The 18,187-nt window shown below is 40.8% G+C and overlaps 1 protein-coding gene across 1 annotated transcript in view; it reads right to left on the reverse strand.

Moving 5' to 3' along the window:
• Window positions 1-12,692, reverse strand: part of NBEAL1 (neurobeachin like 1) — a 226,958-nt gene extending 214,266 nt beyond the window's left edge. Inside the window, exons 1-3 of the mRNA XM_033230659.1 lie at window positions 12,220-12,692; window positions 8,539-8,829; window positions 6,314-6,592 (exon numbers count right to left, since the gene is read on the reverse strand). Of these exons, the coding sequence (XP_033086550.1) occupies window positions 6,314-6,364 (51 nt within the window). The 5' untranslated portion in view covers window positions 6,365-6,592; window positions 8,539-8,829; window positions 12,220-12,692. The remainder of the gene's footprint in view (window positions 1-6,313; window positions 6,593-8,538; window positions 8,830-12,219) is intronic.
• Window positions 12,693-18,187: the final 5,495 nt, after the last annotated feature.

Raw genomic sequence — 18,187 nt, forward strand, 5'->3', positions numbered from 1 at the left:
AAACCCCATCTCTACCAAAAAAATACAAAAATCTAGCCGGGCGAGGTGGCAGGCGCCTGTAGTCCCAGCTACCCGGGAGGCTGAGGCAGGAGAATGGCGGGAACCCGGGAGGCGGAGCTTGCAGTGAGCTGAGATCCAGCCACTGCACTCCAGCCTGGGTGACAGAGCGAGACTCCGTCTCAAAAAAAAAAAAAACAAAAAAAATTTAAATAAAATCTTTTTTTCCAAAAAATTTTTACAGATATGTAAAATAGTTATGTTTTTCCATTTGACAGATGAGAAAACTGAGATACAAAGAAACTAGATTAACCTCTTTTAGGTCCTTAAGATCAAACACAGAACTGGGACTAAATATCACCTCTAATACTGTAGCTTCACAAAATTGTTCAGGGCAAATTCAATCTCAATAAAATAAAATAATTTTTTTTAAAACCTAATGACAAAAATGAACCATGGATTTCAATCTACACTGCCACATTTCAAAATGCTGTGCTTTTGAGTCACTTTGTATCTTCTTATTCAGTTAAGGCATTTGATACTTTACACCAGACAGAACAAAAATAGCTTAATCTTATCTAAGACTTTGAGAGGCTCAGTTTATTTCTTCTACATATTCTGGTGACCAACTAACTGCAGCACTCCCAAAACGCTAAATGTCTAATAGAAATACATCCTTTAGTCTGTTTAAGGGTTGCAGTTGAAATAGGGAATTTATGATACATGTTTTTTTCTTTTCTTTTTTTTTCTTTTTGAGACGGAGTCTTCCTCTGTCGCCCAGGCTAGAGTGCAGTGGCGAGATCTCAGCGCACTGCAACTTCTACCTCCCAGGTTCAAGCGATTCTCCTGTCTCAGCCTCCCAAGTAGCTGGGATCACAGGTGCCCACCACCGTGCCTGGCTAATTTTTTTGTATTTTTAGTAAAGACAGGGTTTCACCATTTTAGCCAGGTTGGTCTCGAACACCTGACCTCATGATCCACCCACCTCGGTCTCCCAAAGTGCTGGGATTACAGGCGTGAGCCACTGTGCCCGGCCGATACATGTCTTTTTCTACACACATATATGAATCCCAAAACATTGTATATAATAATATAGAAAGAAAAATTGTTCTCAGCGCCATCTCTCTTACTGTATGCTAAGTGAATATCAAGAAATACAGTGAATAATATAGTGCCTACAACAAATACATAAACTAATTTTTTTTTTTTTGAAATGGGGTTTCACTCTGTCACCCAGGCTGGAGTGTAGTGGCACAATCTCGGCTCAATGCCATCTCCACTTTCCAGGCTCAAGCAAACCTCCCACCTCAGCCTCCTAAGTAGCTCGGACCACAGGCATGCATCATCATGCCTGGCTAATTTTTTGTACTTTTGGTAGAGATGGGGTTTCACCAGGTTGGTCTCAAACTTCCAAGCTCAAGTGATCCACCTGCCTCAGCCTCCCAAAGTGCTGGAATTACAAGCATGAGCCACCACGTCTGCCCTGAAATCTTTAGACATTAAAAAAATACTGGGCCGGGCGCGGTGGCTCAGGCCTGTAATCCTAGCACTTTGGGAGGCTGAGGAGGGTGGATCACCTGAGGTCAGGAGTTCAAGACCAGCCTGGCCAACATGGTGAAACCCTGTCTCTACTAAAAACAAGAGTTCAAGACCAGCCTGGCCAACATGGTGAAACCCCGTCACTACTAAAAATACAAAAATTTAGCAGGGCCTGGTGGCATGCGCCTGTAATCCCAGCTACTTGCGAGGCTGAGGCAGAAGAATAGCTTGAACCCAGGAGGTTGGAGGTTGTGGTGAGCCAAGATCAAGCCACTGCACTCCAGCATGGGCCACAGAGTAAGACTCCGTCTCCAAAAAAAAAAAAAAGAAAAGAAAAGAAAAAAAAAAAAAACCTGTATAGTTAAGTACTAGTATTAAAATACTTCTAAAGAAAAAGACACTCAGACAAGAAGTAGTTAACTACTAAAGTAAAATCCAGATACAAGATTAAACCTGTTCAAATTAATGTTTAACTTATAAGAGCTATAAGAAATGTGCTGTTAATCAAATCCTTGACCCTGGGTGGGGACAACCATTTGAAGGCAAGAAGAGTTCAGACTATACAATTTGGTTTTCTTCCTTTTTGTTTTTGAGACGGAGTCTTACTCTGTTGCCCAGGCTGGAAGGCAGTGGCATAATCTCAGCTCACTGCAACCTCTGTCTCCTAAGTTCAAGCAGTTCTCCTGCCTCAGCCTCTCAAGTAGCTGGGATTACAGGTGCATGCCACTATCCCCGGCTAATTTTTGTATTTTTAGTAGAGATGGGGTCTCACCATGCTGGCCAGGCTGGTCTCAAACTCCTGATCTCAAATGATCCATCCACCTCAGCCTTCCAAAGTGCTGAGATTACAGGCAAGAGCCACTGCGCCCTGATTCAGACAACTTGAATTAATAGTCTTATACGCTGGTGAAAGAATCTTTAGACAGCAGGAATGTTGGGTGATTAGAAATCATCCTGCTTGTATTATGTAATAACTACATAAGGTTTACAAAGTAACCTATTAGGAAGAAGACACATGTTTTTAACAATGCAATTAAAGCCTATGCCTAGAAGGAGAAAGTAAAAAGTTAGACCTGAAAAGTCTGGTAACAAACCAAATTGCACAACACAAAGAAATAGTAAGTATGTGAGACGAGACGACAGATATGTTAATTAGCCTGATTGGATGATTCCACAATGTGTGCATGTATCAAAACATTACATTGTACTCCATAAATACATACAATTATCATCAATTAAAAATAAAATCAAATAAATTGCCAAGTTTTATACTCCAATTCTTTCAAACATTGGGATTCCATCTGCTAAAAACCAAAACTAGTAATTTATTTTAATTCTACTTAAAGGACTTTAGTCACTAGTATTTAGGCTTACAACTGAACCCAGGCAGAAGACATATATATTCCATTAGCATTCTTTCAGCATTGCTATGACCAAGGAGTATTACCCAAGGGTTATTTCTGAGGTAATACTACCTACTAGACATACTGAACTTTTGTAATGTTCAGGGGCAACTTTTAAAACATGACATAGAAACGCTGTGATGGTAGGTACCTTAATATTGACCTATTGTTAATACACTGTGGAATATCTGTGCCAAGGTTAGCACTGTGGCAAACATGGAGGTCTTAACCTTACTGCCCAGAAGCAGTCCTTCAAAAATCTTCCAAGGTGTCTTCTTTAATCAGGTATGTATACAATGTTTTCTGTAGACATCAAACCAGTCAGGGCAACAAAACAGCAGACACTTTAATAATTAAAAATGAACTTTATATCCTAGAAAAACAATTGATCATCTTGGGAGGATGCTAGTAAATTAACTCATTGTGAAAACTGACAAAGAGAACTAAACATATATGCTGCCTGCCTTCCCTTTAAGGAACTGTAATCAAATGCTGAGACAGTTCTCAATATAAATTACATAGTTTTGCAAAATCCTAATAAAATAACACATACAGGCAAAAATCACAGTTGGCCACTACACTAATAAATTACTCTAGCCCTCCACACCCAAAACAGAACCCAAATCAATCAAGCCCCTGTTCGGTCAGTTTTCAGATACTAGAAGAGAGGAACAATTAAATAAAATCAAGGGAATTCAATGAGTAAAACATTCAAACTGTAGAAAACTCTGAAGTCAAAATCTGGTTTCCTCAACATATAAATAACAAAGAATAAAAGTATGGTGAAAGGGAGCCTACAGATGAAAATGTTTAGCAGATATTTTCAACAAAATACATGTGTAGTTTGTTTTAAATATTGAGCCAAACAGTGGGAAAATACGAATATTAAGACACTAGTAGGAAAGTTGGAACACTGATCACATATTTGATAATTTTAAAAATTGTGTTATGATTGTTTTTAAGAGGAGTTATACATATTTAAATATTTATAGATAAGGTCATAAATTGTCTGGGATTTGCTTTAAAATAATTAGGAGATAGGGCAAATTGACAGTTACACATAAACTGTGACTGAACATGAGCTGGTAATAGTCGAAATTGGGTGACAGACACAAAAGAGTTCACTATAACGTCTTCTCTACTTGGTGCATGCTTGAAAAATTCCACAAAAAAGTTTTAAAAACAAAGAACTAGAAAGTTCTACATAACAATCTACAGAGTAAGAACAACAACAACAAAAAAAACTGCTTGTCCCTCAGAGGTCAAAACAAACAAAAATCTGAATAGAGAGTTAAATAAGCATTCTTCCTGTATATACATACACGCACACACGCTTACCCAACAAATGAGAAAAACTGAGACCCAAAGAGGTAAGTCTTGTTCAAGGTTACAAAACAAAGCAGCAGCAGAGCCAAAACTAAACTACAATTTCAAGCCCACAAAGAGGTCTAAGAAGCTTTTGAAACTAAGTGGTAGAAAATATTTTCATAAGAAGATCTGAGACCTCAAGTGGTCTGAAAGCTCATTAAAAGTGTAGAAAAAAGCCTTAAAAGTTTGTCAGGTGGGAAAAAAAGTCAGCTGGTTTGAGAGGCTAAATGCTAGAGTGAGAACAATAAGGCAAAAAGTATAGAGAACAACTGGGTACAGTATTTGGTAGTCATCCTCACTAGAAAGAAAATTTAAATCTATGAGGTATATTTGGTAGCTACCTGATTCAAGGTGTCTGCAGAAGAGAATGTTGTCTACCTTACAAAAAGCTTATTCATGAACCGGTAAAATACAAAATCATATTTTAAAATAAATACTCTTCAAAAACAAGTGAAAAAATTTTAAGTCTTATTAAGCACACAAATTATTTAAATCTTAAACCTAAAAATGAGATTTATATTCCTGTCCAAGAAGAGATAGGCTTCAAAATCTGACAGTGAAGGGCCTTCATTATTGAAGATTAACATTTCAAAAGAGAAGGGATGCACATTTATATTAAAAGTCATTAAGAAAAATAAAATTCAGTGTATGCCAATGAACTATACTATCTGTTTAATAAGCTTTAATATTAAATTTAATAGTAAATCTACCTAAAAAGAATATAACCTATTAATGAGACATGTAACCTCATTCACCAATGTCATTTTGAAAACAGTAAAACCTAGTAAATTTGATATATTTTTAAATAAATCATTTTCAAACTACTGGGTATTCATACTAAAAATTAATTTTAATTTTTGGTTAATGTGTTAGTGACTATTTTCAAAAGTGTCTGGTGAATTGGATTCCTTTTTTATTGGAAGCATCTATTTTTAAAAAGACATTTCTGGTATCAAATTACACAAGACTAAAAACTATTTTAAAAATTCATATTAAGCATTTCAAAGTATATGTCCTTTAGTGATTATAATATATATCAAACCAGGAGGTCAAAGAAAATTCCAGTGTAATCTCTAAATTTAATATGACAGATAAATGAGACCACTGTTAAATAATAATCTGCCTTTTAAGGAGCATGAAAGGATAATGCAGCAACAGAAGCTGTGACTTGAGAACTTCACCACACAGACTTAAATTAACTCAAATAGTACATTATGGGTGTTTCTCTGACCCTTGCCAGTATCTTCAAAGCAATAATGTACCTCCCTCACTTCAAAAACATGTTTTTAAGGAGTATTCTTCTCAATAACCTAAAATCAAAGCTATCAAGTAAAAATTCACATAAAGACAAGGAGGGGAAAGAACATTATTTCTGAGTGACAAAAATATTAAGGAGTAAAAATGGATAAAGTATGCACTTAAGTCAGGTAGTACTGTGCTTCTCTGCTACTCACTACACCTGTAACCCTTGCATCAGTTTTCCCATCTGTAAAGGGGATGATCACAATATTCACCTCATGGTATTGTGGTGAGAAGAAATGAGACAATGCTCAAAGAGTGCTAACTTAGTGGCAGTCACACAGTATGCAGTTCAATCAATAACCTTGTGATGCAATTTCAAAGATTCATTCCAAGAAAAATGCTTAATGCCCTTCTCATAAAAATGTCTCTATCCTACACTCACTTGTGGGAGAAAATGAAAAGCACAAACAAAAATAAAAATATTTTATTTTTCTCTTAAGGGCATAATTTTACTTATATAATTTTAGGATCATTTGGGGATAAGTATCAAATAAAAGCCACACCCTACAGTTTTTAACAGTATGCCAATATTGTATGTGTGTTCAAACCTGAAAAAGAGGAAAACAGAAAATCCTTTAAGTGCTTTTGGGGTTATTCGTATGACTAAATACACTATTATCTGTTAAATAAAGTGTTAATACTGCCAGTCACAAATTTTATAATAAAGTATTTTAAAACATAAAAATAAAAGGGAAAGCAATTACCTTTGTACAATAAAGCATCCAAAGTTCAAAGAGCCTCTCTCTGGATGCCATTCTGGCTTTTCACTCTGGCACTTTAAGTTTTCCTTTAAAAAATTATGTTCAAGACTACAGCATGTTCATTTTATTTTCCAAGTTTTTCAGCCGTTACAGTAAAGCTCATAGCAGTAAGGAAAGCAAAAAGTGAAACAAATGAACTGTCCTCTGGTTAAAAACAAAAAGGCAATTTCAGCAGTCACTCCAACATATCTTCATCGGTGGTAGCTGGGCAATTAAATAAATCTGTGAAAGAGAAAAACATCCACAGGTTAGAAAAAGAGGCCATATTAAAAAATCTAGACTTATCAGAAACGAAAGAAGATGTATCTTCTTCACTTTCCACAAACAACCCGCTATACTTTCACATGGACTGATGAGATTTCATAGAAACTTGTGTTTCAGGAAGACATTACAACTAACACAGTATGTCACATCATAGAATCCTCTAGGGCAGACAGACTTCTAGAGATGGGTACATGTTCATAACCAAAAATGCGTCCAGTGAGAATAAGGAAAAGACTTCCTTCCCACTCATACCTTTTCTACAGACACAAGGAAAAGGTCCACATCTCAGACATTTCAAATACATCAAAGCTCTTAGAATGTTCTTGTTCTGGTCTCCTCTTCAAAGTTGTTGGGGCCAGGCGCGGTGGCTCACGCCTCTAATCCCAGCACGTTGGGAGGCCCAAGTGCGTGGATCACCTGAGGTCAGGAGTTCGAGACCTGCCTGGCCAACATAGTGAAACCCTGTCTCTACTAAAGAAATACAAAAAAATCAGCCGGGCGTGGTGACGGGCACCTGTAATCCCAGCTACTCAGCAGACTGAGGCAGGAGAATTGCTTGAAACCGGGAGGCAGAGGCTGCAGTGCGCCGAGATCGCGCCACTGCACTCCAGTCTGGCTGACAGAGCAAGACGCCGTCTCGGGGCAGGGGGAAAAAAAAAAAGTTGTTGGGACTGTTTGCTGTGTTGCAGGGCAGGGCGTGGGGGCGGGGGAGGAATTCCCAGTTCGTTTGTTCTAACAATCCTCGGAGAGTGGAAGTCCACCCGCCCACCTGGCCTCTCTACCTCTCCATCCAAGAGAAGTGGGCACGCACGCACCGGAGAGGAACTTCCCGAAGAAGCGTCCAGGTGTTTGGGGGAATCTTTAAATTTCCTCCTCACATCCCAGACAACCCAAACAGAGGCAAACTTAAGGTGTGCCAAGCTGCCAAGAGAAGCTCTAGAACTGAGGAACGCGGACTCGGCGTCTCCCGACCGCGATCCCAGCCTGCACTACAGTATCGAAACACACCCGGAAAGCCTAGCCCACTCACGGCCGCCCCTCACTCTGCAGACCCTTCACCACCAAGCACCGGGGCCCTCCCATTTCTCGCCATGCCGCCCCCTCTTCCCAACGGCCCGCTCCCCATCACCTCGCTCACATTGGGTGCCGCGCCGCAGCCACCGCCCCGCCGCCGTCTAACTCCCAAGGCGAAGTCCCGTGTCACCCTTCCCAAGGCGAAGCCCCGTGTCACCCCGCAGCCAGGCAGGCGGGCGGGCGGGACATGGGGGCGGGGCGCGAGGCCGGGAGGAGCCGGGGGCGGGGCTGCCCCCTCGGCTAATCATTTCGGCCGCTGAGGATTTACCCAGCCCTCGGGCGGCAGCTGTTCAATGGTCGCGTAGGCTGGGGATGGGCGGGGTGACATGAAGCCCCGCCCCAGCATACCTGCGCAGCCGCAGTCGACAGGCTCTGGCTGCCCATCCCTTGGCGGGCGCCGGCCGCGCGGCCCTGGAGCCAGCCTTCCCTCAGCTGGACTAGGAGGAGGGCTGACGTGCTGACGTCTCCGCCCGCCCCGCTTTTCGCTGATGGCGTCATTTCCGTCAGTCATCTGAGGGCGTGAGACCCTACAGTGTTAAAGGGGATTTCGTTTTGACTTATTTGTAGAACCGAGATTGGTCCTGGGAATTTAGAGTAATGTAAAAAGACAAAACACACACACACACACACCCCAAGAAAAATATCCTTTTCCTTTTGTGCCTGCTTTCGTCGTCACCGAGTGTCATATCCAAAGGGCTTATTTTACCACTAAAGACTTAGAAAGGGTTTTGCTTTTTCAGAAAAGAAGCAAAAGGCGTTTACTAGCTATAGACAACTTTCAGAGAGATTTTGTTTTGTATAAGGAAGGAAAAACGCGTAAGATAACTCACCTTTGTTAAACATTTCCACGACTTTTTATTGTGAAAGATTTTAAGTATATTCAAAAGCAAACTAGCATTGTGGTAGAATTCTTGGTTTGCCGTCACCCAGCTTAAAAAATGATCAACTAATGTCCCATCTTGTTTCATTTGTAACAACGATCCACAAATTGCCTGTGAAGAGCCAGAGAGTAGACGAGGCGCAGTGGCTATCGCCTGTAATCCCAGAATTTTGGGAGGTCGAGGCGGGCGAATCCCTTGAACTCAGGAGATCAGCTTGGGCAACAGAATGAGACCCTGTCTCTGCAAAAGAAATTTTAATTAGCTTGGGGTGGTGGTGCACGCCTGTAGTTCCAGCTACTTAGAAACTAAGGTGGGAGAATCGCTTGAGCCTGGGAGTCAAGGCTGCAATGAGCTCCGATGGCGCCACTGTACTCCAGCCTGGGCGACAGAGCGACATACTGTCTCAAAAAATAAAAATTAAATTAAAAGAGCCAGACAGTAAATATTATAGGCTTTGCAGCCTATTCTGGTTACAACTTGCTTAACGAAAATCAAAAGAACAATATTTTACTATATGTGAAAATTAGAAGAAATTCAAATTCAACTTTCAGTGTCCTAAAATTTTATTGGAACACAACCATGCCCATTCCTTTAGTATCGTCTATAGCTGCTTTCACTCTCCCATGGCAAAATTGAGAGTAGTTGCTTGCAAATTACGCCATCAATTTTTTATCCTGAAATTACATTTTACATTCAGCACTTCTTGGTTGTCCATTAGGCATGTGAAATTTATATATCAAAACTTTGGGGGGAAAATATACTCTTCCTATGGGATTCCCTATTTTAGTACTTAGCAACTCCATTCTTGCACAAGAACCTAGGAAGTGTGCTTGCCACCTTCCTCATGTACTTCACATCCAATCTAATCTTTTCAGCTATATCTCCAAAATATATCTAACCATCTCTCCACACTTTCTTCCTTAAATGGATGGTGGTAACTATTTAAAATAGTAGTAGTAACCACTATCTTTCTTTTCCTTTTTTTTTTTTTAATTAGAGGCAGGGGCTTCGTATGTTGCCCAGGCTGATCTCGAACTCCTGAGTTCAAGAGAGCCTCCTGCCTCGGCCTTCTGAAGTGCTGGGACTCCAGGTGTGAACCATTGCACCTGGTCATGGCTACTGTCTTTAAAATGGTTTAAAGCTACAAAGTATTTTCTAGCTTATTGTAATAGCCTTCCAATGTGTTTCCCTGACTCTGCCCATGACTCTACCCCCAATCTATGGATTATTCTCAACACAACAAACAGAGCGATCTTTTAACATGGAAGTGTCACTTCTCCGCTAAAAAGCTTCCAATGGCTTCCCATTCCACTTTAAAAGGCCTGCAAGGACCTACTTCATTTTCCTCCAACATTTTCCTCTCTGACTTCTCCAAGTATTCTGGCCTTTCTTACCTTACTTGAGATACGACTTCTTTGCTGGCTTTTCAAAGGCACAAAGCACACTCTAGCCTTAGGGATTTTCACATGCTATCCCTTCTACCTGGATGTCTCTTTCCCCAGATGTCTGACAAAATCTTTTTTTTTATTGAGACGGAGTCTCACTCTGTCACCCAGGCTGGCGTGCAGTGGCATGATCTCGGCTCACTGCAACCTCCACCTCCCGGGTTCAAGCAATTCTCCTGCTTCAACCTCCCGAGTAGCTGGGATTACAGGTGCCCACCACCACACCTGGCTAATTTTTGTATTTTTAGTAGAGATGGGGTTTCACCATGTTGGCCAGGCTGGTCTCAAACTCCTGACCTCAGGTGATCCACCTGCCTCAGCCTCCCAAAGCACTGGGATTACAGACATGAGCCACTGCGCCTGGGCTGCACAAAATCTTTAAGAACCACCTTATCCAGGCTGGGTGCAGTGGTGCACACCTGTAATCCCAGCACTTTGGGAGGCTGAGGCGGGATTGCTTGAGGCCAGGAGTTCGAGATCAGACTGAGCACACCAATGAGACCCCCCCCCACTTCTATAGAAAAAAATAAGAAAAAAATTAGCCCAGTGTGGTGGTACTTGCCTATAGCCCTACCTACTTGGGAGGCTGAGGAGGGAGGATCACTTGAGACTAGTTCAAGGCTGCAGTGAGCTGTGATCATGTCACTGCACTGCAGCCTGGGGAAAAGAGCAAGACCCTGTCTCTAAAAAAGTGAACTAAAATAAAAAGAATCACCTTATCCGTGAAGCTTTCCTTGACCCTTCTTGCCAAAATAGCAACCTCTCTTCCTTCTTACTCTCTTTTTCACTGTAACACTTATCAGCTGATATTAATATATCATTTGTTTGTCCAGTGTGTGTTTCCCCTAATAAAATGTAAGCACCAAGAAAACAGGGACTTTGTCCACTGCTATATCTTCAGGTTCTTGAACAGTTCTGGAACACGCAGTAGGAACTCAATAAATATTTCCAGACTAATATGAATGAAAGAAATTAGCTTTTTCACCATATGCCTCTATATCCCCAATCCATCCAGTTTTTCTATAAACTGTTAATTTACAGCATGTTGGACTCTTCAAAAGACTACCACTATAAAACATAATCAATTTGTAAACTAGAGCAAAAAATGTGTTGTCTATAAACAAAAGTTGATAATATTGTACAACTTGCTTCTCAAACTTTCACGTGCATACTAATAACCTGAGGATCTTGTTAAAATGATGATTTTGGTTCAGTAGGGCTGGGATTCAGTGGGTCAGCAGTCTACCAAGCTCCCAAGCGATGCCAGTGCTGCTAATTCACAACCACACTTTGAAAGTTTCCTATAGTTAATACAGAATGCATTTGGTTTGTTTTGGAGGCAGTACTGATAGATTTGCATGGATTCATCCATCTATTATCATTTTCTTCCCCTTGCATCTGATTGGTGACACAGATTTGAAGAGGTATAATCTGTGGCTGTGACACAAAACCAAACCAATTGCTACATATAGGCGTTGAATCTCCAAGCATGATATTATTGCAGTTACAGCTAGAAAGAGAGAAATACATTGTCTAAGATGCCACATGACAGTCCCTACCGGGGCTCAAACGATAGCAGTATTTTGCTTTGGTATCTATCATAGAGGCAGTCCTTAGCTTTGCCAGCAAATAGGAAGAATCCAGAGGACTGACCCTCAATAAACACACAAAAAACTAAAATATGTAACCTGTGTGTCACTTCTTTCTGTCTCATAGGAGGTCTCAAGCTATGCATTGACAAGGAGAAACTCAGGAAACTTGCCCATATTGTCTCTAGCAGTCTACTAGTTGATTCTCTTTTCCGTATGATAATTCAACTAAGGCTGGTACCCATCAAACTTCTGTGAACCAGGATTATCACAGTTTAATATCTTCTTTCCCTTTTCCCTTAGACAAAATACCCAATGGATATTAGTAGAGCATTAAGTAGTTCTTTTTCTGAAGGGTGCAAGTGTTCCCTAAAGCTACAGAGAGTAAGGGGAGATGAGGAGTTATGCTTTTGTTTAGATAATTCTTTCCTTTGTACCACATACAAGGCAATAATTACAACACCTCACTGCATGGGTTTAAGTAAGCTGTCCCTCCTGGACAATCGCTAGTTTCTTAGTTCTCAGTTCTCCTGTGTCTCTTCCCCAAAGTCCTGTCTTTAAGCCATTCCCCTCTATAGTATCCCCATTATACTCACAGAATAAGAAAGGGTGGATCCCAGCCCCTTCTTGAGCCTGGCAAATTCTGCTGCATTTAGGTAACATTTAGGTGTCAGCTAGATGCCAACATTCTTCCTCTGTTGAGGCTTCTGATGGCTCCCAGGAGTGGGGATAAGCTTTGGTTTCATGAGTGAGCCCCTTAACAACATTGAGATGTTTCTCTACCAATGAAACTACAGCTACTTTTTCTCCTAATGTACCTTAAGATAAACACATTTACCACCTTGAGAACATTTTCTTTCATAAAACTATATGACCCAGCAGCTTCTAAAATTGCCTGTCCTTTTATGTTAAAAGTATATATCTGGTCTGATTTTCATGAAAAAGGCCTCCACATTAATTTAAATGGTCTTGCACTCAAATAGCATCTCAGTTTATGTCAGAGCTATGAGTTTCAGTTCATCTCACCAGATACAACCTTAGAATGCCACTAAATTTATTAACAATGAAAAAATATACCTGCCAGCTGGGCATGGTGGTTTATGCCTGTAATTCCAGCACTTTGGGAGGCCGAAGCAGGTGGATCACTTGAGGACAGGAGTTCAAGACCAGCCTGGTCAACATGGCGAAACTCCATCTCTACTAAAAATACAAAAGTTAGCCGGGCATGGTGGTGCATGCCTGTAATAGCCAGCTACTCGGGAGGCTAAGGCATGAGAAATGCTTGAACCCAGGAGGCAGAGGTTGCAGTGAGTCAAGAACTTGCCACTGCACTCTAGCCTGGTGACACAGCAAGACTCTTTAAAACAAAAACAAAAACAAAAACAAAAAAAACCTGGCAAGGCAATTGAACTATTCATAGCTCTTGGTCAGGGCATTATCTCCCCATAGAAAAAAATGTGTAAGGAAGTAAATGATATTCTCAGGGTTGCTTTTTCATCATGAGTCAAGTAAAACTAACTGGATTAATGTGAAGGTAGTATTATCTTTTATAATAGCCTGCATGCAGCCATTTCCACTATGTGCAACCTGCCAATTGAAGCAGATACTTGGTTTGGTTGTGCTAGATAAAGTGTTTTCCCTTGGGCAGATCTGGAGACATACAGTCAAGTTTTTGTTCTTTGACATTCCTTTCCTAAATCCCATTGAAGTTCTCTCTCTTTTATCTACACTTTTTTAGTTAGCCTGTCTATATGCATTCAGATTTTCTGATCTTTTCTTGAAAACACCTTTGGTTTTGTTGATTCTCTTTATTAATTTCCTATTTCAATTTCATTTATTTCTGCTCTAATTTTTGTTATTTCTTTTCTTTTCTTTTTTTTTTTTTTTTTGAGACGGAGTCTGGCTCTGCCGCCCAGGCTGGAGTGCAGTGGCCGGATCTCAGCTCACTGCAAGCTCCGCCTCCCGGGTTCACGCCATTCTCCTGCCTCAGCCTCCCGAGTAGCTGGGACTACAGGCGCCCGCCACCTCGCCCGGCTAATTTTTTTGTATTTTTTAGTAGAGACGGGGTTTCACCGTGTTAGCCAGGATGGTCTCGATCTCCTGACCTCGTGATCCGCCCGTCTCGGCCTCCCAAAGTGCTGGGATTACAGGCTTGAGCCACCGCGCCCGGCCTATTTCTTTTCTTCTGCTTACTTTGGATTCAATTTGCTCTTCTATTTCTAGTTTCCTACGGTAAAAGCTTACTGACTTTAGATCTTTTTTTTTTTTTCTAATATTCAGTGCTACAAAATTCCCTCTGTTTTGGCTACATCCCACGAATTTTCATCAGTTGTATTTTCATTTATTTTAAAATATATTAAAATTTCTCTTGAGGTTTCTTATTTGACCCATGTATTATTTAAAAGTGTGTTGTGTCAGCTGGATGCAGTGGCTCACAGCTGTAATCCCAGCACTTTGGGAGGCTGAGGCGGGCGCATCACGAGGTCAGGAGTTGGAGACCAGTCTGGCCAACATAGTGAAACCCTGTATGTACTAAAAATACAAAAAGTTAGCCAGTGTGGTTGTGTGCGCCTGTAATCCCAGCTACTCGGGAGGCTGAGGCAGGAGACTCTCGTGAACCCGGGAGGTGGAGGTTGCAGTGAGCTGAGTTCGCACCATTATACTCCAACCCAGGTGACAGTGAGAGACTCCATCTAAAAAAATAAAATAATAAAAATAAAATAAAAGTGTGTTGTGTAATCTCCCAAGTATTTTGGGATTTTCCAGCTATCTTTCTGTTATGGATTTTTTGCTTAATTCTATTGAAGTCTGAAAGCAGACATTATATGTATTCTTCTAAATTTGTTAAGATATGTATTATGGGCTGGGCGCGGGCTCACGCCTGTAATTCCAGCATTTTGGGAGGCTGAGGCAGGTGGATCACCTGATGTCAGGAGTTCGAGACCAGCCTGGCCAACATGGTGAAACCCCATCTGTACTAAAAATACAAAAAATTAGCTGGGCATGGTGGCAGGCACCTGTAATCCCAGCTACTCAGGAGGCTAAGGCAGGAGAATTACTTAAACCCGGCAGGTGAAGGTTGCAATGAGCCGAGGTTGCATGCCATTGCACTCCAGCCTGGGCAAGAACAAAATTCTTGCCTGAAAAAAAAAAAAAAAAAAGATGTGTATTATGGCCCACAATGTGGTCTAGCTTGGTGAACAGTCCTTGTGAGCTTGAGAAGAATGTGTATTCTGCTGTTATTGGACAAGTAGTCGACAGATGTTGATGTTACTGTTCAGTTCAGCTATGTCCTTATGTCTGCTTGATGGATCTGTCTGTTTATATAATAAGGGGTACTTAAGTCTCCAACTATAATAGTGGATTCATCTATTTCTCCTTGGAGTTCTATCAGTTTTTGCCTCACATATTTTGATACTCTGTTGTTAGGGAAATAGGGAAATATGTGTTAAGGATTGTTATGTCTTTTTGGAGAAATGACCCCTTTATCATTATGTAATGGTCCTCTCTATCACTGATAACTTTCCTTGTTCTGAAGTCTGCTTTACTTCCTCTTTCTTTTGACTAGTATTAACATGGTATGTTTTTCTTTACCCATTTACTTTTGATCTATATGTGTTTTTATATTTAAGGTGGGTTTCTTGTAGATAATATATAATTGGGTCTTGTTTTTTGATCCACTATGTCTTTTAAATGACATATTTAGACCATTAACATATAAAGTGATTATTGACATAGTAGGATTAATATATACCATATTCATTACTGTTTTCTATACATTGTACTTATTATTTGTTCCTATTTTTGTCTTTCACTCTTTTTCTGCCTTTTACATATATATATATATTTTTTTTTGAGACATGGTCTTTGTTGCCTAGGCTGGAGTGCAGTGGCATGATCATGGCTCATTGCAGCCTCAAACTCCTTGGCTCGAGTGATCCACCCACCTCCACTTCCCAGGTAGTTGGCGCTACAGGCACACTCCACCATGCCCAGTTATCTTTTGTATTTTTTGTAGATACAGAGTCTTGCTGTGTTGCTCAGGCTGGTCCTGAACTCCTGGATTCAAGTGACCCTCTCACCTTGGCCTTCCAAAGTGGTGGGATTATAGGCGTGAGCCATGGCACTCGGTCAGTGCCTTTTAAAATGTTAATTATTTAATATGATTCCATTTCCTCTACTTTTGTAGCATATCAATTTTTTTTTTTTTTTTTTGAGACGTGGTTTCGCTCTTGTCACCCAGGCTGGAGTGCAGAGGCACGATCTTGGCTCACTGCAACCTCTGCCTCCCAGGTTCAAGCAATTCTCCTGTCTCAGCCTCCCAAGTAGCTGGGATTATAGGCGCCCACCACCATGCCTGGCTAATTTTTGTATTTTTAGTAGAGATGGGGTTTCACCTTGTTGGCCAGACTGGTCTGGAACTCCTGACCTCAGGTGATCCACCCACCTTGGCCTCCCAAAGTGCTGGGATTACAGGTGTGAGCCACTGCGCCTGGTCCAGTTTTACTTTTTATTTTTTTTAACCTTATTTAGTGGTTGTCCTAGAGTTTGCAGTATACATTTACAACCAGCCCAAGTTCACTTTCCAATAGCACTATACCAATTCACAGATACTGCAAGAACCTTACAACAAAACATTCCTAATTCCTCTCTCCTGTCCCTTATGTCATTTCTGTCACTCACTTACACATAAGCAATTGTGTGTATATACACACACACAATTACATTGTTGCCTAGTATTATTTTGAACAAACTTGTGTTAGATTAACTGAGAATAAGAAAAATAAGGTTATATTTTATATTCACTTATTATTTCTCTGATGCTCTTCATTTATTTATGCAGAGTTTCTGACCTGTGTGTCATCTTCCTTCTCTCTCAAGAAGTTCTTTTAATCATTTCTTATAAGGAACGTTTGTTGGCAACAAATTCCCTCAAATATTGTTCATCTGAGAAAGTCTTTGTCTTTCACTTTTATATAATAATCTTACGGGATACAGAATTCTAGGCTGCTTTTTTTTTTTTCTCTCTCAATATGTTAAATGTTTCACTCCACTGTCTTCTTGATTGCATGATTTCTGATGAGAAGTGGGATATAATCCTTATCTTGCTTCTACACAGAAAACTGTTTGTTTTCCTCTGGCTTCCTTCAGGATTTTCTCTTTATGTTTGGTTTTCTGTAATTTGAAAATGATAGCCTAGGTGTAGTTTTTTTTAATCACTTATCCTGCTTGGTGTTCTCTGTGCTTTCTGGATCTCTGGTTTGGTGTCTGTTGCCAATTGGGGGAGATTCTCTGTCACGATTGCTTGAAATATGCTGCGCTTCCTTTCTTTTTTTTCCTTCTGGTATTCCTATCACACACATTTATACATTTTGTAGTTATTCCACAGTTCTTGGATGTTCTGAATCATTTTATTCAGTCTTTTTTCTCTTTTCTTTTCCATTTGGGAAGTTTCTATTGACATTCTCAAACTCAGAAATGTTTTCTTAGCCATGTCCAGTTTACTAATGAGCTCATCTTCATTCAGTCTACTAAGGAGGATTCTTCATGTCTGTTATAGTGTTTTTGATCTGTAGCATTTAAAAAAATTTTTAGAATTCACATCTCTGTTTACATTGCCCATCCGTTCTTGCATGCTCTCTGCTTTATCCATTAGAGCCCTTAGCATATTAATCATAGTTGTTTTAAATTCTCATGCCTGTCATACATGAATCTGGTTCTGATCTTTGCCTTATGTCTTCAGGTTGTTTTTTGCCTTTTAGGATGCTTTGCAATAATTTTTTTTCTTTCCTTTTTTTTTTTTTTTTTTGAGATGGAGTCCCACTCTGTCGCCCAGGCTGGAGTGTAATGGCACAATCTTGGCTCACCGCAACCTCCGCCTCCTGTGCTCAAGCAATTCTCCTGCCTCAGCCTCCCGAGTAGTTGGGATTACAGGCACGCACCACCGCACCCGGCTAATTTGTTTTTTTTTCTTTGAGACGGGGTCCCACTCTGTCGCCCAGGCTGGAGTGCAATGACGGGATCTCTGCTCACTGCAAGCTCCGCCTCCCGGGTTCACGCCATTCTCCTGCCTCAGCCTCCCGAGTAGCTGGGACTACAGGCGCCTGTACCATACCCGGCTAATTTTTTTGTATTTTTTAGTGGAGACGGGGTTTCACCGTATTAGCCAGGATGGTCTCAATCTCCTGGCCTCGTGATCCCTCCGCCCCGGCCTCCCAAAGTGCTGGAATTACAGGCATGAGCCACCGCGCCCGGCCCTAATTTTTTTTTTTTTCAGTAGAGATAGGGTTTCACCATGTTGCCCAGGCTGGTCTCCAACTCCTGACCTCAGGTGATCCACACACCTCGGCTGGGATTATAGCTGTGAGCCACTGTGCCCGGCCTGTAATTTTTTCTTGATAGCTGAGCATGATGTACTGGGTAAACGGAACTGCAGTAAATATGCCTTTAGTAATGTGGTGGTAAAATGTGAAGGAAAGGGAGGCTTCCCATAGTCTTGTGATTAGATCTCAGTCTTTTAGTGAGCCTGTGCCTCTGCACTGTGCTTTTCAGTTTTTCCCCACC

Source organism: Trachypithecus francoisi, unplaced genomic scaffold, assembly GCF_009764315.1.
Source record: "Trachypithecus francoisi isolate TF-2019V2 unplaced genomic scaffold, Tfra_2.0 Lachesis_group13, whole genome shotgun sequence".
Taxonomy (NCBI): domain Eukaryota; kingdom Metazoa; phylum Chordata; class Mammalia; order Primates; family Cercopithecidae; genus Trachypithecus; species Trachypithecus francoisi.